The 22971-nt window shown below is 34.3% G+C and overlaps 2 protein-coding genes across 3 annotated transcripts; one reads left to right on the forward strand and one right to left on the reverse strand.

The window, feature by feature from the left end:
• Positions 1-1406: 1406 nt before the first annotated feature.
• Positions 1407-21787, forward strand: LOC120629928. Of its 2 annotated transcripts, none has more exons than XM_039899016.1 (11): positions 1407-1767; positions 9462-9509; positions 14505-14726; positions 14791-14876; positions 15242-15293; positions 15372-15515; positions 16131-16190; positions 16981-17052; positions 17694-17846; positions 19852-20082; positions 20827-21787. In XM_039899016.1, exons 1-11 carry the CDS (start codon positions 1732-1734, stop codon positions 21241-21243), a joined length of 1521 nt encoding a protein of 506 aa, XP_039754950.1. In that variant the 5' UTR covers positions 1407-1731; the 3' UTR covers positions 21244-21787. The 2 variants fall into 2 exon arrangements, with proteins under 2 accessions (XP_039754950.1, XP_039754949.1); XM_039899015.1 differs by having other exon boundaries at positions 1410-1767; positions 17688-17846.
• Positions 11661-13949, reverse strand: LOC120629929. The gene is made up of 2 exons (XM_039899017.1): positions 13837-13949; positions 11661-12076 (listed from the first exon to the last, which is right to left on the reverse strand). The coding sequence occupies exons 1-2, from the start codon at positions 13892-13894 to the stop codon at positions 11781-11783; spliced, it is 354 nt and encodes a 117-aa protein (XP_039754951.1). The 5' UTR covers positions 13895-13949; the 3' UTR covers positions 11661-11780.
• Positions 21788-22971: the final 1184 nt, after the last annotated feature.

The following is a 22971-nucleotide window of genomic DNA, read 5'->3' on the forward strand; positions in this document are numbered from 1 at the left end:
GAGGCATACGAATGTCAATGGGTCAATACAATAACCGTCTGGTGGCATAAAAGCGCTCGTCTATATAAAAATTACTAACGCGGTATTTACAACGTGCACTTAATCGGTAATTAAGTATTGGACTGAGTTATGTGATATAGAATTAAGCGACGAAATTTGGAAAGAACGTTATAAATTTAGTATGACTCTCAAAAGTTACACTGTAAGCTACCAAAAGTGACCTTTGAACACAATGTTTGCTACGGCAGGTACGTTACCTATATTATAACTGCATAATATTTATTTTTGAAATTTCGTCTCTTAAATTGATGTCAGATAACACAGTCCAATTTCAGTTCTGCGGTTTATCAAAATCAACTTCGATAAGCTATAATTATTATCTTCTTAAGTTGTATACACTCATGATTTTAAAAGAAATTGTTTGCAGATTTTTCTTTGAGCATAAACCTAAAATATGTTATGAATTATAACTTATGATAATATATACAGCTTTCCGTAGCTATTATGTAATACTGTTAATTTGTGGATTTTTCCAATAAATTATATTAGGAATTATTTCTTGGTTTTATTTTCGTTCATAAATTAGTTGGCAGATTTAAAATGCTTTAAAATTTTTGTTTAAAATGCTTGTTTCGGACAATAAGGTATGTCAAATAAAATGTCATTTTTAGATAATACTGTTTTAAGCGATATGGCAGCAGGACCCCTAAGACCAGACAACTGATTGAAATACAACTTTTGGGCCACATTAATCCTCGCTTAAAGTTGGTTCAAGCACTAGAGCATTGCCTACCCTACAATTTTTATGTAACTCGTTTTTTAGTAGGTTTTTTTTCATTTTGTGCTACTTTTCTGCTTTATGCGAACTCGATCTTAAGCTCTGGGCACGTCACTGGTCACAACTTTTTGCTCGATCCGGTAATCAAATACCAAGACCTAGAGATTTCTACTTATGTCTAATTATTCAATAATTATACATAAGTAGAAATATTCGAAATAGCGCCATCTAGCGCGATACTATTTCCTCTTTGGATTCCATACGAATCGTAGTTAACTTGCAGACGATCAAATTTGTAGAACTAAATAAATACATAAATTATTATATTATTTATGTGTATTATTTTTTTTATATAGAATTGCGATTTCTCGACTCATTGCCTTATTCCATTAGTTAAGGTAGCCTGGAAGAGATCACTTTTAGTGATAAGGCCGCCTTTTGCATATAATTTATGTTAATGTAAGTGTTCCTGTGTGTGTTTCCTTTATTATGCAATAAAGTTGTTTAAATAAATAAATAAATATACTACAACAATACTCATATCGCTATCTAGCCCCAAAGTAAGCGCAGTTTGTTTTATGGCTACCAAGATAACTGAGAGATGAATTATATACATAAATACTTATAACATTCAGATAAACACCCAGACATTGCGATCATTCGACCAGCGCTTTGTTTGAACCACTTAGATTTCGTAAACAATTAAAAAGTAATGCCTCGAAAAGGCCAACACCACAAGACACTATAAAAAAGCATAAAAATATAAACAACAGTAAGAAAACGAACGATGAATTCAAAAACAAATATGGCGTCAAGCAATAACTTATTACTCAACCTCCAACGAAGGAGTTTGCTAGTTTATCAGTTGACCTAAGTGTTAGTAGGTATGCGAGATCAATGTGTCTGTCTTTATCTATTTTACGCTTAGTTGATGTTTATCCGCCGGGTCGAGCATGAAGCTTCTGTGCGCCATTTTGTTTTTGCAAACGGTAAGTTTGATTTTGTCTAAGTAAATTTCTCCATAAGTTTTCTCCATAAGTTTGATTTTATCTAAGAAAGTTTAAACGTTAATATCATAACTAAGTAACGTTTTAATTTGACGCTTTGTGAATGCTACGTTATGTATGTGCACATTTAAATGACGTGCATATTAGTCTATGTTATTTTGTGTGTGTCGTATACTATATCTAAAAACGTAGTATCTTACATATTGTTCTTAAGTGCTCTTAATAAATAAATAAATGCAATGCTTAACAAACATAAATCCACTGATTTTTTTATTATACTTTTGTAAACCTACGTAAATTTTTGCGTATAAAAGAAACATTAGGGTCATTTCGCCTGTTTGCGTCTACTTAGTGGAGTTGTTAGGTTTGAACGTGAAAAAAAAAATGTCCGTGCGGTAGTTTTTAATCAAATATGGTTGTAATGTATATATAGTCTTGTCAAGTTTAATGCACAGTTTTGAACAACGCATCTGATGTTTTATTCTACACAGGTACAAATAGCTGAAACAGGCGATTTTCCCATTTTGCGTCCACAAAATCCAGATTGCGTCCGCCTGTGGACCAATTGGCGTCCACCTGTTTAGAAATAATTAGGAAGGGAAATAGGAAATAAAAAGGGAAGCTTGTGATTTTAATCAAAACATTTATTGAATACCTAATTGCTGATATCATAAAAGTTAACATAAATTGCATTTCAGGATATTTTTTTTTTTCTCCTCCAACTAACTCCATTAATAGATTCACTATTATTTCGAATATCATGTCGATGGCTTTATACGATTCTATTTTACCATTTCGGTACAAAGCCTTTAAAATTGGCCAAGTGCGAATCGGACTCGCGCGTTCCGTGTTTTATTTTATTTTTTAATATTTATTGTTATAGCGGCAATAGAAATACATCATCCATGAAAATTTCAACTGTCTTACTATCACGATTAATGAGCTACAGCCTGGTGACAGACGAACAGCGAAGTCTTAGTACTGGGTTCCTGTTTTTACCCTTTGGGTAAGGAACCCTAAAAATGGAACAAAATTCAAATATTGGCAAATACATAAAATAATTTTCGTATAATAATTGTATATTTTTAGGTTAGGTAGGTTATAAAGAGTATATTTAAATAAAATTATATAAATTTTACTCTATTATTTTCGTGTGATAAAAAGATGGACGCAAAATGTTATAGGGTTTCTTATGTAGGAAAACTGTGCGTCCAAGTCTGATTTTTGACATTCATTATCTTTTTTTATATTTTTAATAATATGGACGCAAATCGGCCATCATATTATGCATGTTAATGTTGTTAAAATTTATAGGAAGTTTATATTGTTTTTACCATGTTATCGTATTTAATTAAACATCTTACTGAGAAATAGTTAGAGTAATCTGCGTCCACAGCGGACGAAAAGTGGTTTTTTTATAAATTTTATGTACCAGTTCGCGTCCACCTTATATAAAACTGTCAGTAGAAAAATATAAGCACAAACATCGTTATTCCTATAGTGTGGTTCACAATTAAGGTCTAGGGATAACAAAGTATTCTAAATTTCACATAAACACCTTAAATACTTACCGTGAAAAGTACAGCTGCTCACTATTTTTTTTACAACAGATTCGCGCGTCAGCACTTGTTGGTTGCACACGCAAGATTAGTTTATTTTTCATTAAATTTGGATTGCACGCACAGATCTTTTGTTTGTGTGTGAGTACCTGTCATAGGTCCGAACATCAATAGAAGCGCTCTTGTTTAGATTGGTGTGTCGGTATTGTTATTTTTCACTGTTGTATAACAGTGTACCGTCGTTTGGACGCGAATTGGGCGTCGGACGCGAAAAGGCGAAAAGACCCTATTTCTTATTTCATATTGAACGAAATCGACGATTTCTCATAGTAATAATAATCTAAATATTAGTTTTTATTTCATAATCGCTTTTGTCTTTATGTTGGAGTAATTTAACTATTATTTAACTTCGCCTAAAGCGCCTATTGTCAATAATATTGACGTGTGTGTGGGGTGCCATAATCGTAATATTCAACCATTTGGGATAAAGCGGTGACAGCCTAGGGTATTCCGAACCCCGGCACGCACATCTATGCTTTCGGAGTTATGTACGTTTTGAAAATTACGTATGAATGAATGAATGAATGAATACACTTTTATTGTACACCAAAGAAAAAATGTAGTTACAGAGATATAAATACATATCAAGAGAGTACAATTTGGCCTTATCGCTACATAGCGATTTCTTCCAGGCAACCAATCGCGTAAAAGGAAAAAACATAGTAAATAGTTAGGTGGTGCAATAAATAAGATTTAAAATTATACAAATATATAAATAAAATATATATATATATATATATATATATATATAAATATATTACATATAAATACAAATAAAATATAAACATACATGAAATTACCCATAATTAATGTAAACTACTAACAATCATATACAACATATATAAACATGTAAATATATAACATAATTACCTATATAAATATATAACGTACTTATATACGTATTTTAACGTTGAAGGGAAACATTGTGAGGAAACCTGCAGAGTTTTTCATGATGATCTCCAGGGCGTGTAAAGTCAACTTGGTGGGCTATAAAGGCCTAAACTGGGAGGAATTCTAACAGGAGACCTGGGCCCTGTAGTGGGCCCATAATGGTTTTATGGTGATGATTCCACCAATGGCAGACAGCCTCGCGCGTCGTCATGGTGGCATTTCTTGTTATGGCAATAGTAAATAATTGGACGTATTGGTAAAAACACTAATAAAAATTATAAAATTATAAAAGGAAGCAATGGGTTATCTATTGTTTCAAACGTGTGTCATTGTAATATGCACCTTTGAAAAAGTAGATTGAAACTGCAATGTTTCCTACTATAGTCCTAAAAATGTAATAGGCCCGTTTTGACATTTGTGCAAGACCATAGAATGTAACTTGGAACGAAACTGAAAGAAACATTAAAATAAAAATCAATTACATACAGTGTTTTAAAAAATACGTAAATTTTTTTGGGACGTTAAATAATATGAAAGAATATATCGCGAGTATTCTTTTTGCGCTTACTTCATAGTAGCATGCAATTTATAATTGTTGCGAAACGTTTCGAAAACAGTTAGTTCTCAGTCTTTTTTTTTTATCATAGAGCTGTAACCATTTTTTTACTGAATATCGAAATTAAATATTGTGTAGTTAAATCTTTACTGCAAAGAATGAGCTTGGTTCTCAAAATGGGTTCTAAATAATGAGTCTGAGTTGATGTATCTGACCAAGCGGCACATGACTGAAGCGTCCCCGCGCGCACTGCGCAGTTTTTCGTTCCTCATCTTGTAAAGTTGACTGTGCGCTCGTTTAAGTTTGATATATATTGTTTACTATTACGTTAACTATGGCTCTTCTATTTTGGACATTAATTTAAACATAGTGATTTGACTCGATTTTTGTGTTTGTTGTTATATATCTAGTACTAACTCTGTTTCAACATGTTTCAACAAAAGTGGACGTAAAATCAACAGCCACTCACGCGTATTGGTTGTGAAGTTAAAGGAATACTTTGAATTAACGAACACTTTACAATACATAATTATATCAATCAAGTACTGATACAAACTTGAATTGATTTATCGTGAGTATCGAGTCCCGAGTCTCATGGTTTCATAACTAGTTACGTCGCGATGACAAATGTCAAAACGGGCCTATTACATTTTTACGACTATAGATGGCGCTACAATCGCTATAACACTGATTTATTTATTTCTTACAATCATAAGTAGATATGTATTCATAGGTGACTTGATGTCCTGAAACTCCATTGAGTTTGTATGGACATTGCACAATCCTCTAATGTTATACAAAATTTTAAAATCTAAGCGGGTATACAAATACGCGGCCAGCAGGTCGAGATACCGCGTCATATGCAATCCCACCGCCAGTTGACAAGCGGCGCATAGGCATATACAAGTTGATCCCAGAACTCGATTTCAATATTCTTCCAATTTCTGATATAAACGCCTATACTAATCCTGTCAGTTCCGAAATTTTTATATGCATTTTAAATGTATAAAATTGATAAGTCCTCTAGCACGGCTAACATGGGCAGAACATAATTCTTTCACCGGGTAAAGGATATAAATGTATCTTCTCCCACAGTTTTATCAACGCTCAGAGCACTGGCGCACAAGTGGAAATAATATCAAAATAATATATGTATATAATAAAAGGGGGTAAACTTCTCCTGCAGCAGGGCTAGCACAGGCAGGAGACAAAAAATAAATCCCCGGATTATATCCCCTGATATGGAATATAATTAACTTGTCCACACGAGAACATGGAATAGGAGAAGTTTAACCCCGTTTATTACACATATATTATTTTGATATTATTTGGATGACTTCCACATGTGCATTATCAAAATTAAACTTAATTTGATAATACTCCGCGAACAGCAGCAGAATCTGTATGGTGTAATTTATAATTAATTCAATCCGTATACTCCACACCAAACAGATCCTCGGCGTAGAGGGTACCTACCCACGTTTCGCTCCGAAACTGAAGCATCCTCAGGAGATGTTGACTTTACAATGATCTTAATAATTATTCATTAGGTCAGGACGCTTATGGACCCCCCGGCCCCCTAAGCATTTTTGCAATTATTAACCCACCATTCCCCCTCGTCAGCAAAAGTAAGCCTTACCCCTCCCTCCCATGCTTACGTAAACATTGGTAGAATTGATTGTTTGATCAGCAATCATAAGTCTCGAAATAAGAAATATGTTTGGAATAGAGGACTGTAACGTACATAATATTCAATAAATAAACTTTACTCAAGACAAGACCAGTGAATAGCGCGCGGTATTACTCAGTTCTAAGCGAGAACTTGAGCATTATTTGGAGAAATAATGCATTTCGTTTTCTGCATACCTAGACAATGTACAGATACTTTGAGTTACAGTTTAGAAAAACTTTTAGTTATATAAAAGCGGTCTTATTTGTACTTAAAGCTCAAATTTGCCTACATTTTTTTAGCACGGACTTTTGACATAACGTTTGCATGACAAAAATTAGAAGTACATGATTTGCCACTCTAAACGACTGACACTAGGTCAATTTTAATTTGACTTTGATGATGATCGTTGAGCTTTCCTTTTAAAAAACAATAATTATCTTACGCTACATAATTATTGGAATTTTATACTACTTAAGTACCTACATTATAAATGTGGGAACTGTTTACAAACAATTAGTAGGACTCATTAGCATTTCTTGTTTAATGTCACGACTTTACGGAAGTGAACATCTTATTTAGGGTCGTAAGATGGTGTTTCAGCCAATTCATCTAACAAGTTTGTTTATAATAATTACTATTGTGTAATCATTATAAACAAAGTTGTTTTCAATATGCTGCTTTATCGACCCCCCAGGCGCAGTGGGATGCGCTGTGGTATTTTATGTGGGCGATCCTAGGTTCTGTTTATTTTAAGCTACTAAGGAATTTCTTAACGCATCCAACGTTCAAATTAAAAAAATATGTAGACCTTTTAGACCTTATCACAGGCAATTATGAGACGTTCATACAATTATAATATGTTATCATACATTTTAAGTGATGGTGATAACTACATTCTTTAACTTAAAACTAAAGCAAGGACGGTTCCAAACGCGCCCGTCTTAGAGCCCACAAGGAACTTTTTTTGAAATCACTATTTTCTTTTTATATCAAATAATTTTATGAATTTTAAAAATATAAGTAAGATATCGTATAGTAGGGATACCGATTTTATTGGGGATGCACAAAATAAAAAACAATCATTTACAGAATAAAAGCATTGTACTATGAGGTAGTTTTTTAATACTTTATTAAATTCATTGTTATTTTCAGTGTTCCTAATAAAATGTGGCAGAAGGTTAAATATTTTTGATGGTTTTTTTTTCCGGAAAACGCATTATTTTCCTTTAATTTTGGTATGAAATTGTATATTTTTCTCCACAAATTTGCAGATTTCATAGATATAATATGGACGGACGACTTAGGATGTTAAATTTTTTGAATTAAGGTTGGCATGGGTCTATCTTATTTATATTAACTATTATTTGTATGCATTTTTTTTAATAATATAAATAGGTCCTGTACATTTGTTCTATTTCCCCACAAGATAATAAATAATAAATATACTACGACAATACACACACCGCCATCTAGTCCCAAAGTAAGCGTAGCTTGTGTTATGGGTTAAGATAACTGATGAATATTTTTATGAATAGTATACATAAATACTTATAATATACATATAAACACCCAGACACAAATGAGAGACATCTAAACGACGAGGACACCGGAACTCAACGTAATGCCCACTAAATGTGGTGTGTCACAGCGTGTACGACTGTCATAGCATCCCAGTGCTATGACAGTCGTACACAGTCGTACATAGTGCAGTCGCTGACCGGAAGTTTAGGAATTTACATTTTCCGTATTTCCTCTGGTCTGGTCTGGTGGCAGGCTTTGGCCGCGTTTAGTTGCACCCATTTCGGCATCCTAATTTGTTGTTTTAGTGATTTTTTATAACCTTTTTAGTGATTTTTTATATCTGGTATCACCAAGAAAATTCAGAAGTCCAAGGATTTAAAAATCAGACTAAAGTAGAGCTTTTTTGACAGCGCTCGTCCGAGAAAGTATTACCATCATGCATAATTCTGCCGCTAAACAGCATTAGTACTGTGTTCGGTTTGAAGGGCGTGGTTGCCGGTGTGATTCAATGCGCGTGAGGTATCAGTTTGGTAGAAGGACGGCACTTTTAGGACATGTTCCTTGCATGCCCTACGTATTGTAGCTTTTTAGGCGAAGGTTTTCACCTGAAGATGATGAATGTTGATGAATTTTTATTTGTGTCAATATTTTCATCTTATTGATCAATTAATTTTGAAATTATGCCAAAAACTAAAGCTTAAAAAAGAACCGTGCACGCACTGCACTACGGAGTTATATTGTATTGCTTTGTGTTATAATAATTATTGAAGGGAAATTAGAACCGTTGTGATTTTAAAGTCGATGTAACGCAATGCTTGACGATCATGAAAGAAACAGATTTATACACTACACATGTATGTGAGGGAATGAGATAGAATACATCACACATTTTGTTTCGTATTTAAGTTACCAAGTAAACCGAATATTATCTAGATAAAGAAACAAACACATATATGTATAGGACAGAGTGAGATATTAAACATTATACATTTTTTTTAACTATTATAGTTACCATGGAAACTTAATAATAAACCTTACATTTATCCTAATAGTTCTGAAACTCTACATCCACCTCAATCTCTCGTCGGCTACTTTTCAGAAGTTACACTTCTGCCGTGTGTAAATAAATTGCACAGGATTTTTTTTTTATATCTTGAATACTTGTTGCTTATTCAACTCAACCGTAATATTGCCATAACACAAAATAAATAATAAAATCTCACCGTCTAAAAATGACTCGTTACAATAGTTATAATCCGCTTATTTATATTATCCCTTTGTATCCTACTTTTTAAGTTTATTTTTGTTGTGTGCATTGTTTTTTTTTTTACTATTTGTAGTTTACAAATAAAGTGTATAAATAAATAAATAAATAAAATTATCTTAATCTAAATAAGATAATTTCTTTATTTTAAAGGTTTGGGCGTACACTGACTTCCGGGGATATTTCAGTAATTCTCGCGTGGTGAGTACACAGATTAATCTATATTTTATAAATATTATATATATACATATATATATCTTATATACGATGTGTAACAGAATTACGAAATAATATTGAAGGCTGCATAAGTATATTTTATAAGGACTCACCCTGTAAAAACCAATAAATCAAAAGGAGCATATTTTTTTTTTCATACAAACGAATTCAAAACGTTCTGTGTTTACTTATGACAACCCTGTTGAAGATAAAATATTAACTCGCGCATAGTACCTACCTATGCTACACGACGAGAACCTAATAAAGTGACAGGAGTCACATGATTTTAATTTTGCATGTGATTTAAGGGCCTAACGGATTTCTTTCTGTAAAAACTATGGCAGTGGTTTACTCAAAAACTATTAGGTTTGCAGTTTCACAGATAAGTCTCAGAGACAGTATAATGTACCTTTAAAACCTTTGAAATATTATTTCGGTTTTCATTTACACGTATATGAATTGCTGAACCTTAATCTCACTAGAATTAAAGAACAGCTGGACCGAATTGGATAATTTAGGTCCATATATATTGTTGAAAGGCCAGGGAAGGTTTTAAAGGTGAGAAAATATGTAATTTCAAAAAAAAAATGTTTGCAAATAACTATTAGCCTCAATTTATCCTGTTCTACGGGATGCAGCGTTTAGCTACAACCTTTCTCAGCAAATCAACTACCTAACGTTAATATTTAATTGCCACGCCAATTGCGAGCAGGACACGTTTACAGAGCTGGGCACATTTTAGAAAAGTTCTATTATAGTATAAAGGACTACGTAATCGATAAAAAAGCTTGGTTGTAAATAATTGCTTTAACCAGGTTGCTCTTTTAATAATTTAAAATTACATTGTGAGATGGTGATAAAAAAAAAAAAAACACCCGGCTAAGTTTGTTGTGGGCTTCTTCTTAGACCAGGACGCGTTTGGAACCCTCGTAGCTTTAGTTTTAAGTTTAGGTACGAATGTGGTTATCGCCATCATCTCACTACCGTGTAATTCTTATGTACGCATCAAAAGTGCCACCCATGGGCCTACTTGAATAAAGATATTTTTGACTTTGACTTTGACTTTGACATACTTTGAGCTGTCACAAAAGCTGTAAAACTACAAAGTCTATAAGAATGTTGCCTTTGCCCAGCAGTGATACATTCATAGGTTGAGGATGATGATACAATTTAAACAACGATTTTAGAATTAATTTCCTAATATTATATTTTCAGCTTAAAGTTTTACGAATACAGATAACAGTAGGCTAAGAATGGGTTCCCAAGTATCAAACTATTCTTAAGACCGAGCTTGAGCACCGGTGTTTAGTTCGATCTCGGTGTATGAAAACAGGCCTTATAAACAAAAGTAGGAAAAAACAATAGGATGACAGTTGCAAAGAATCGCTAAAGTATTGTACCAAAAGCAGTAATCCTTAGCTATGGAATGAAACAAGAACTTAGTAACGCAAATAGCCCTAATTTGCCTATGACGTCACAAGTGCGGCAATGCCACCCGGCAAGCGTTTTCGTTGGAAATAATTTATATAATTCTTTAATATCTGCAAAATAATATATACTTTTTTTGATATAGATTTATTTATTAGGGACAACAGACAGTCATGCACAAAAAATAACAAAAAAGACATCTAAAAATAAAATAGCATTAGCACAAGACCCACATCATTGTCCACGAATTACTAAACTTATATTAAAAAATAGGGCTACATAAAAATTTTTAAAAGAGATTAAAGTTATTACAAAAATAATAAATAATTCATCACTTAAAATGCAAACTAACTAACTACTTAAAACGACTTTTTTTTTTTTTTATATTTCAGATTGCTTATTACCAACTTCTTATTTATTTTATTTTTATTTATTTATACTCTTTATTTGTACACCACTCAGAAAAACGAGACAAAAAAAGAACAAACACATGAAGAATGAAGTAGGATACAAAAGGCGGCCTTATCGCTAAGTAGCGATCTCTGCCAGGCAACCTTAGGATTAGGAAAACTAAAAAGAAAACAAATAGGTGGGGTACACTATTTAGTACATACATACGAATATCTACATACTAATACATAAACCAGACTACACAAATAAAAAAAAAAAAAGTACTTCTTGAAATTATTAGGGCAGTTACTTCTTGAAATTATTAGAGTAGTTATACTTCTGAACATATTAGGGCAGTTTTTTGGAATTGGCGTGTTATAATTGGAAAGCCTAAGTCTAAGGTCTATAAAATATGGCAATGTCTATGTAAGTACAAACTTAATGATAGCTATTGCCTATCTGAACAGTTCTCGATCCGAAATTGACGTCACCGTCTATATTGGATAGCTCATAGTGGTTGCCATTCTGGTCGGTTTTCGCATAAGATGCTCCCCAGCCGCCACGATTGTTTATTTGTTCAACTTGCGTTCCAAAGGAGATGGGCCCAGTAATGTTCGCCAGTTTTAAATAATTGTTATTTAGATCGTATCCGCGGAGGCCATTTAGTAGCCGGTTTAACCTTTCTGCGATATCCATGATGTCAGGTCCTGCAGACACTGTGCGACATTGGGAAACTGTAAAAAAAATGCTTAGCGTTAACAATGCTGAATTTGAAAGTGAAATTATTCAAATTTCGTTAAATTTTTCGGGCAGTAGCTGAAAAGTTCCGATCGTGCTGAGGACCGGGTTCGGGTGACGTCAGAAATCAGTTATGTCAAGAATCAAAAGCTTTAAATTCATATCTTACAGCGTTAACTCGTAGCATAAGTTATTATAAACTAAAACAACTAGTAAAACTCTATGGGGTTGTCACAGATTTTTTTAGTAGTTGAAGATATATTGAATTGTGCAGATTTATTGGTCGTCTAAACAGAAAAATGTGATAAATGCAATGAGGATCGAAGTAAATGTGCAAAATTGAAATTACATCATAAAAACAACGAAACAAAAGTTCTAAAATTTTCTGTAAAAGACTACCGGGGCTACAACCGTTACAGAAGATTGTATTTGTTATAAATAAAAATAAATTCAGGTATGAGCATGTAAGTTCATATCAATTAAATAAAATACCAGCACCAAAATGATTGAAATAGGAATCAAAACGCATGTTTTACGTTTCGTCTCCTTATTATGAGACAGTTTTACAAAATTTTTGTTTTTAAATATTTTTGCTTTTAATCCCTATACTTACTAATATTATAAATGTGAATGTAAGTTTGTTTGTTACGCTTTCACGCAAAAACTACTGAACCGATCATCATGAAACTTTGAAAACATTTTCTTGGAGGTAATAGAGGTAACATAGGATATATATTTATTCTGAAATAATGCTAAGTTCCTTTGGGTAAGGTGATGAAAAAGTTTGACGATTTTACACAAGGACTATTTAAAATTGATAGAAATGTTCTTCGTTAACGTTTAGCATATAAATAAACTAACAATGCGATTTCGATTCAGCCTATAACGATTGCTATTTTTTGTAAGTGATAGGAGGAGCTGAGACTGGTCAGACAGTTCTTTTCAGATATTGTTTATGCGAATAGTTTTTTTTTTTATAAGAATGTTATATGTACTTAAAATTTCAGTACAACTAAACCTAAATTGAATGTCCATGTGTCTCAAAAAACAAAAAAAAACGCAGACGAAGTCGCGGGCAACAGCGAGTAATTAATAACTCAGGTAGTTACTTGGAATAGTTTTAGATATAAGTAATAAATATAAGTGAGATTCTACAAACTTTTGAGAGGTAAGTATGGTACGGTTCCCGTTGCGACCTGATACAACCTTTAAAGTGTATAACAGCTATATTATGAAAATTATGCTTAAATTGCTTTACTCCGCAACTTGATGAGATGCTGAATTTACAATTAATAATTGGTAAGTGTCACTTACAATTTTTCATTGTAATTGTTAACGTTCCGGTTTTGCAGTGAAACGTGCGAAGAGGGTGATACATTGCCGAAGATCTGTTTGGTGTGGAGTATGAGGATTGAAGAAATTATAAATTACACCATACAGATTCTCGTGCTTTTCGCGGACTATAGCAAATTGAGCTTAATTTTCATAATTTATTCTTGGATTTCCGCAAAGTAACGTCTGTTTCTATCCAAGTAGGTTGCGCAATTTTAAAGTCTTACTATGTTCTCATAGTATTGCTCGGATGGAGAAATTTAATTTTGCCGTATATCTTGTATTGTTTCTGAAAGTTACACTGCCATCTGATTTTATAACGAGCCTATAATTTTTCGCGCCTATTACTTAAAAAAGTGTACCTAAGGGAACCCATGGTGTTTACATTGAGGAAATTTATTTTATAACATTATTTTTTACTTACTTGGTGCGCCGATGATGACGACAAAATATAAAATGGCAGAAAGTTTTGCGAACAACATGGCACTTTTTGAAGAGTAAATGAGTTGATGTCTGCAAACTACTTAACTCCGTCACTTTCTGGACACGACTGTTTTTGACAACACTGGCCATCTCGTTATATAGTTTTAAGAGGATGTGTTGAGATAACCCGCCAATTAGAGCCTCGGGAGCGCACTATTTCCGTGGGATCGGTTTTACTTATCAGAAACTTTAGGAGGAAACAAAAATAAGCTGATAGTGTGATATCAATGACTCAAAGGCCGTTCGAGTCAAGTTTAGTTGGGTATTGACCTGCACAATTGTTTTAATCCAAAACATCTTATGAGGAGGAGGACATAACATTACAATGGAATATTTGGCTAATTTAATTTACTTATATCAAACATTAATTTCCTTAATGCATTTTTAATTTATTCAATTAAAATATCGGTCGCTTTTTCGGTGAAGGAAAAATTATGAGGAAACCTACATACGAGTAGCTGAGAATTCTCCATAACTTTTTCAAAGGCGTGTAAAGTCTACTAATACGGACTTGGCCAGCATAGTGGCCTACGGCCTACCATCCTTCCCATACTGATACGAGGCCGGTAATGAGTTGAAAATGCTGATGGTTTGTTTTTGCATTCACAGTGCAGCAAATGGGAATGTCTGAATAAGAAATTCAATTTCACCGACATATTGCCTGACAAAGACAACTACACCGATTTTATCAAGGGGCTCCTTCCGGTGGAATGGCACGCCAGTGCGGAAGGCGCGGTGGAAAAATGCTACGAGCCAAGAGGACTGGAAAAATATGTAAACACTTGCCCCGGTCAAAGTTTGCTGCATTGTGTTGTGGATAGGATGGTTCAGGTATGTAGGACACATGTTGACCTCCTGGGGTTGATAATAATATGATGAATTACATTTTTTTCAGGAATGCCCATCAACGTTTTGGAATCAAGATGACGGTTGTGGTTCTGTCACATCTTTGGCCGGTAACAATTACATGTTTTCTCAAAGGTGAGTGTATAGCCTGTATTTTTTCATTAAACTGGATTAAAACCAAAGTATAAAAAGAGGTATTTCTGAGGTATTAAGTGCTTAAAAATGTTGTGTTGGAAGCGGTGGTAGCCTATTGATTAAGACTTCGGCTTGACTTTTGGAAGCCGAGTTCGAATCCCAGCAGGCACTTTACACTTTTATAAGTTATGTGCGTTTTAATCAATTAAAATATCTTGATGAAAACTGCATGCCTGAGAGTTCTCCATAATGTTCTCAGAGGCGTGTCGAGTGTACCACTCTGCTCTGGGCCAACGTGGTGGACAACCCTAAGCCTTCTCATTGTTGATGAAGATTCTGTCATAAGTTACGTTTATCTGTTGCAGCCGTTACAGGAATATGAGTAATATGCCGTCGGAAAGGCGATTTTTACCCAACGTAAGTTTTGGTTCTTTTGCTCTAAATTATTCTTTTGCAATTCAGGCTTAACCTATTTTACTCTACGCCATTTTTCAGTTCTTTAAATCCAGATGCTGCGATTTACCGCAGATGTTCAATGAGAGTTTACTCAGGGAGTGCGGCTTTTCTGAGAAATTGCGCTATATTTATCGGGAGTCAACATTTAGCACTCATTCATTCAGGAATGGACCCCGTATGCCGGTAATTATTATTGACAGAGCTTTGTTAATACAGAATAAGATTAAGCAACATTTGAAGGTACTTATGGAGTAACCAAAAGTCAAAAAAATAAATATTTAAATATCCATAAAATATTGTATGCAAAGTGAAAAAATTTGATAATTATTTTCCCCTTCAACTTACTGGTTTTAGTTTTTTTTTCAGGTATTAGCGAATTGTGTAGCTAATCACTCTTCACCTTTTATCGGCTTCGTACGCTAGGTTGCCTTTAACAGATCAATTTTAGTGATACGGCCGCCTTTGCACCCTAGCACAAAGTACTATTACTCCGCGAAAAGCCGGAGAATCTGTATGGTGTAATTTATAACTTCTTCAATCCTTACTCCACACCAAACAGATCTTCGGCAATGTATCTCTACGCACGTTTCGCTCCGAAACCGGAGCATCCTTCGGAGATGTTGACTTTACAATGTATAATAAGGTAACATAACAATTATTCATTGTAAAGTCAACATCTCCTCTCTCCTCCGAATACATATTCTCCTGCTTTTCGAGGTGTACAGCAAATGAAGCTTAATTTTCATAACATGTCATGGAGTTCCGCAAAGTAACGCTTGCTTCTATCCAATATTTCAGGACATAAAGCCTAAAAGGACAGATGGGGAGGTTCAAGGTCAAGTATATAACTTTCATTTGGTGAGTTGCACAAAAATTTTCTTTCTACGACTTACCGCGTTGCATCGCCAGCCTGACTCATTAGGCGTTATGATTTTAATTAAAGAAACAAACATTTCGTTAACTAGAGTAAAAATATTTTCCATTCGACTGGTAGTTACAGAGAAAAAGAAGTGACCGAAATAAACTTGCTTCCTATTTAAATCGTTCGGAGGTGAAAACCCATTTGAGGAAAGATTTTATAAAAACTGTGAAACCTTTAATTCCTTATTTTTAACAGAAAGCCAGTATCCCAAGTTTTATGGATATAACTTGAAAAATGAAGGACTTTCATACAAGTTTTCATTACCTATTCATCCATTCGAAGGTATAACTTTCAAAAACTGAAATATAATTTTAGCCGAAAACCCGAACACTAAGTGTCATGGAAAATTAAATGGTTTTTTAAATGAAATTTTCGAAGTTAAAAATCAGGCTATTTCATTAAAAAAAAACCGAGTTCCTTTTGGGGAAGAATTTCTAGAAATACTTGCTTAGGGGGCGCCTTGCGTTAGAAATAATTTACTAAATAAATATAAAGATACAAAAACTAAACTTTATCTAGTGGTTTAGGCTGTGCCTTAATGGATAGCAGGATAAGTCTTTTTCCCAACTAGCAGAGCGACATCTAGTGACAATGCTGAGAAACAGAATTGTCTATGGCGCTCTTTTAATATTAATAATTGAAATCCTAGTTAACTTTCACGCGATATAATAAGTAAATGTAGATAGAAAATCTCCCAATAATTTATCTTTCGTTGCTTAACTTCAGTTACCCGAAAGCACCACGTCTGTATTAAGCACTTCAACAAATGTGGAAGATCAAGAAGAGGGAAACGATGAGGTGAGTCTGACCCCGACTCCTAGTTAAAAAGTTCTAAATTCAAATTAACAAATTCGAGATTGAAGTTTAGAATTCTTATTTCACGTAGTATTTAAGTTAACAGCTTCTAAAGCAATGTACAAAAAAGCGGTCATTTTGGTTGAGATTTCAGCTTCCCTTAAATAAAATTATTGTAGCCTATGCTTCTTGATCTCCTCTTAACATCATAGGTAATATATTTTCATAGTTTTGCGTTTACTGAAGTGATAACTTGTTATGGGAGTGGAAACCGCGTCGTTATGTAACGGGTTACGGCGCAGTCTGACTGGCTTCTCTTTCTCTCACGCATACGGCAGCGGTAGGAAGGCTCTTCCTCTCTCACTCTAACCCACAGCGTTTTTATTGATAATCAAATATATTTTATAATCAACAAAATATTTTATTGATAAAGAACTTTACCTTTAATGATCAAATTAATAAACATGAAATTTAAGGAATACCCTAAGCTTTTCTCAAGTTAAACAATTTCAATATCATACAATATGTAGTTCAACTTAGATTCATTTAAGTTATCATTTCTGTCGGGCGTCTCGAGACACACACGTTTTTATTTTTATTTTTGAAGTCTATGGAATTTTTTTGAATTACCTTATTAGTTACAGTATCAAGACCCGTTAGATTGCTGCGAAGAGATCGACGACTTCGTTCATCCCACCTGGAGGTGCGAATGCGACTTCAAACTGAAATGGGACTTACGACATAGGCTCACAAACTTCAATTATACCGAGTTTAAGGTTTCAACTAATAATGCAGAGGTACCTTTCAGTAAATAAATAAATAATAATATTACTACAATACACACATCGCCATCTAGGAACATCTGGATACTAAGATGACTGATGAATATTTTTTATGTATAATCCCTAGTTAATATTATAAATGCCAATGTAAGTTTGTTTGTTACGCTTTCACGAAAAAACTACTTAACCTATCCTCATGAAACTTTGTACACATATTTTTGGCAGTGTTAGAAGTAATATGGGATACTTTTTATCCCGACATTAAGCTCGGTTCCTTTGGGAGAGGGGATGAAAGTAATTAACGATTTTACACCATAACTCCGTCAAATTATAACCGATTTAAATAATTATTTTTGTACTATAGAGGTTATAATATGTGTTTAATTTTGCCCAAACTTTGTGTAGATCTGATTAATGTGGTTAGAGATAGAGGACAGAAATCATCAGCGGACAGCAAACCCCTCATTTGTATACATGATACTGAATACTTTAAAAAGAAAATCAAAAGCAGATGAAGTCGCGGGCAACAGCTAGTATATACATATAAACATAATACTTATAGATAGATAGATAGATAGATAAAGTCTTTATTGCACAAATTAAAAGCGAAAACAAGACATAACAAAACAATAAAAAATATATTTATAAGATGCGGAAAGGCGGTCTTATCGCTTTAAGCGATCTCCTCCAGACAACCCTTTATGGTAGAGAATTAGGTTAGGGGAAACGGGATAGTGCAACCAGTGATACAATTATGTTAAATACATATAATTATAATATATACATACATATAAATATATATAATATACTAGCTGTTGCCCGCGACTTCTTCTGCGTTAGATTTTGTTTTTAATGTATTCGATATCGCTAAGCCTCATATTATATCATAGCCATAGTAGTATATATATATATATATATATAACATGTGACTGTCAATTAATTATAGACAAATAATTTGCAATAAATTTGAAATTGCGACTATAATTAAAGATCTAAGCTATGCTATCTCTTAAGTTGGACCAGACTGCTCACGGTGTGCCAATTTAATTTAAAATCGGTTAAGTAGTTTAGGAGTCCATCGCGGACAAACATCGTGACAGGAGATTTATATATATTAAGATATATATATAAACATACAAAAGAACATACATACACTATATCATATTATATATATTAAATTCTTTATTGCACACACAAAAACAAAATACAAAGAAATACTACTGTATACTTATAATATACAGATAAACACCCAGACACTAAAAAACTTTTATCTTCATCACAACATTTTCCGTTTGTGGGAATCGAACCCACGGCCTTGGACTCAGAAAGCAGGATCGCTACAAACTGCGCCAATCGACCGTCACTGAAGCGGTGATAGCGCATTGGCTAAGAGTTCGACTACTCTTTCCAGAGGCCGAGTGCGAATCCCAGCACGCACCTCTAACTTTTCTAAGTTATGAGAAATATTCTTGAGGAAACCTGCCTGAGAGATCTTTTTTTTTTTTTTTTTTTTTTTTTTAATTTATTGTTCTAAATAAAAAGTTACAAATATTTTTCCAACATAATTATCCATCCCCATAGAAACTATGCGTCCCCTTAGAAACTATGCGTATATATCTACATAATGTTTTCAAAAGGTGTGTGGAGTCCACCAATCCGCACTGGGTCAGCGTGGTGGTCCCCCTTTCTCGTTGTTGGAGGAGACCCGTGCTCTGTAGTGGACGGTAACGAGTTGATGTGATGATGGTGACCTATTCGTTGTCATATATCATTGTCATCATATCGACCCATTACCGGGCCACATTACAGGCCACGGGTCTCCTCTCGGAATGAAAAGGGTTTATGCCAAATGCGGATTGGTAGACTCACGATGTTTACCTTTACAGTGTTGCAATTAACATTTAGTTGCTTAAAATACACGTGCCGGCTTTCGAACTCGGTACCCCCTAAGAGAATCCGAAGCCTTACTCACTATCAACGCTTTCACTATACCAATAGGGTGTTAAATTTTTTATTCCAGTGTGAAGACCTCAAGCCTTCTTCATCGTGTGTCTTGGACAAGATTGGTCTCCTAAACCAGTTCGGTTTCATCAAACACTTCGAGATGAAAAACAGAATTCGCGCGTACAGTAACGGTAAATCGTCGTACCTGTACGCTGTGTTTAATAGTGCCTTCCTAAACGTACCGCGTTATGAGAACCAATGCGATTCGCCGAGGAAACTGTTTAATCTTCTGGACGCAATGTTGGTGGTGAGTAAATAATTGAATCCATAGAAATATTATGAAGTGGAAAGGTTAATTTTGTTCGTTTATTTGTATTCGAATAAATACAAAACTGGTGAACCGTTTTTAATTTTCCTTCTTTCGATGAAGGACAAGTCTGTACTACTATTAGAACGTCACCTCTATATATAAGTCTGGACCCCAAACTTTGTCCCCAAAATTTTCGTGAATTCGCCATTTCGTGTTGGTGGGCAACTTGGACTGATTTTTATCAAACAGTTAAATTAACATCCGCACGGGCTCAAACTCACGCACACGCACACGCACACATTCGCTATCGTATATGCACACGTACTCGCTCTCGTATACGCACACCCACTCGTTCACGTATACGCACATGCACTCGTACACGCACAAGCACACGCATACGCACACGCATTCGCACACGCACAACCTCTTTCACACACACACACACACACACACACACACAAAACATACACACAGGTCAAACTTATAACAATCCATCGTTCATGCGACGGGGGTTCAAAAAGCTTTCTAATGGTAAAAAAGTTAGCTCGATCGATTTAAACATTTCTTTCACTTTTAGAAAACCGTATGTCTTTTTTTTTGTGTAATTCTTATGTACGCAACAAACGTGCCACCTATGGGCCTACTTGAATATAGATATTTTTGACTTTGACTTTGAGCCAGAGAAGTCGTCAGTCCAGCAGTCGACTGTTACGGGCTATTGATGAGTTACTTGTGTTACAGGTGTGCAACCCAACAAAGCGTCGATCAAACCGCCAGTGCAACAAAATATTTACAGAAATAAGAGACTCCGTTTCGGACATCACAAAAGAGAGTCTCGACAAAATACTGAATAGTCAAAACCAAAACGTGGAATACACTGGTTTTACTTCAACCCAATCAGTAATACAACCCGAGAATCTATACTTCCCAATTCCATCTTCACATAGGCGTTTGCGTCAACCCAACTCTAGGATTGAGAACAGTTTGAGATACGACTTCGGCGTTCTGGGATTGTTAGGTACGGCACCTCCAGTAGCCACAATAGATTTGAAACCCAAAAATAAAACTTTGGTTTTACTGCCAGTCTATCAAAGGACGCCGAAAAATGATCCTTTAGCCATTAATTCTTTGCACAACGATGGTGTTATGAGAGGCTAAAATATATGGAGGATTTACCTTATTCTTTTACAATATACTAAAAAAGACTAAATTGGAAGCACTAATGCCGTTTTGCTTAAGCCCAGGTAACGCCTAGAATGATGCCTTTTTTTAAATTCCACTACAAGTTAGCCCTTGATTGTAATATTACCTGATGGTAAGTGATGATGCAGTCTAAGAAGGGCTAACCCGTTAGGGAGTAGTGGTAGTTATACCCCTAAAAGGTCGTCGTCGCGCCGGAACACTAATCCTAATGATAAAGGTGTTGCCTAGAGAAGGATAACGTTCAACCAAGTCTAACCGATTCACCGGTACATAATGTTCAGGGAACTCTTAAAATGACACTTGACCGATACAAAATTATCATTTTTTTTTTTTTACAACCTTAAATTAGCATTAAATCCATTAAACCTCTACGAAAAATGAAAATACAAGACTCACAAGCTGGCCTGTTAATCGACAAAATAACACAAAGAGCAACAAAGATAAAATATGACAACTTGTGGCAAGAATTCGTGAGAAAAAATAAAATGAATTTCCGTTACTCATTTTTTTTTTTATTTATTTCCCTAAAATATTACGAGACATTCCTCTAATGCGCGTTCCTAAACTGTTACGTACTACAAAAATATAAGAGATATACTTTTTTGAAACCGTCGCATTAAAGTCAAAGTCAAAGTGTAATAAAAGTTATATATAAGTCCGAAAATGTTGTAGCGCTACTTGGAACATGATAAAAAGAAAAGTAGGTACTTCTCTTAAGTCAACTGAAATAAATAATAAAGCTTGTTAGCCTTTTGTTTTGTTCTTGTCTTTTGTTGTTTTTGGAAAGTGTCTGCTGGACCTGGCATCATGGAATGGAGAAACCAGCTACTACATGGCATCCACGGATACGATATAGAAAAGCGAGCGAAAATTTTTTAAAAACTGCCCAACCTTACTGGGCCCATCTCCTTCGGAACGCAAGTTCAAATAATAAACAATCGTGGCGGCTGGGGAGCATCTTCTGCGTTAACCAACCAGAAGTGCGACCACTATGATCTATCCCATATAGGCGGTGACGTCAGTTACGGTTCGAAATCTGTTCAGATTTTATTAAAAAAAAACTTTTCCTTTAATGATCAAAACATGAAATTTAAGTAATACCATAAACTTTTCTCGAGTTAAACAATTTCAATATAATATAATAGGTTGGGGAAAAAGTCTTACCGCATTATAGTACCTACGTATGAACTTGTAATATAATATCTTTGGCTATACTATTTGTATCTGGCTGGTTTTGGTATCATTAAAAGTTTAAATTTTAAGGAAGATAATTACAAATTCAAATTAGGAAAATGTGTGATTTTTATTTATTTTTCGTATTGTGAAGATGAGTGAATCTTATTGAGAAATTCGATACATTTCAAAATTATACTACAAAAAAGGTAAAAATACAACGTAGCTGAAGAACTGAGAATTACACACAAAATAGTTTTAGCGCATTTGATAAAAACTGGGTACACAAAAAAGGATATTTGGGATATTTGGGTACCTCTACAGCTAAATGAAAGAAACCTAATGAACGGTGTATTCATTTGTGATTCTTTATTACGACGTAATGAAACCGAATAAAAATAATTTCTACAAATTTTATTGCAATGCCCCGGCGGGGCGTCATGTTTCTTATGTATGTGTTTCTCATGTAGCAATTTATAAACAATAAACAATAATCTTTACAGAAATTGT

This window comes from Pararge aegeria, chromosome 15, assembly GCF_905163445.1.
Source record: "Pararge aegeria chromosome 15, ilParAegt1.1, whole genome shotgun sequence".
NCBI classification, from domain to species: domain Eukaryota; kingdom Metazoa; phylum Arthropoda; class Insecta; order Lepidoptera; family Nymphalidae; genus Pararge; species Pararge aegeria.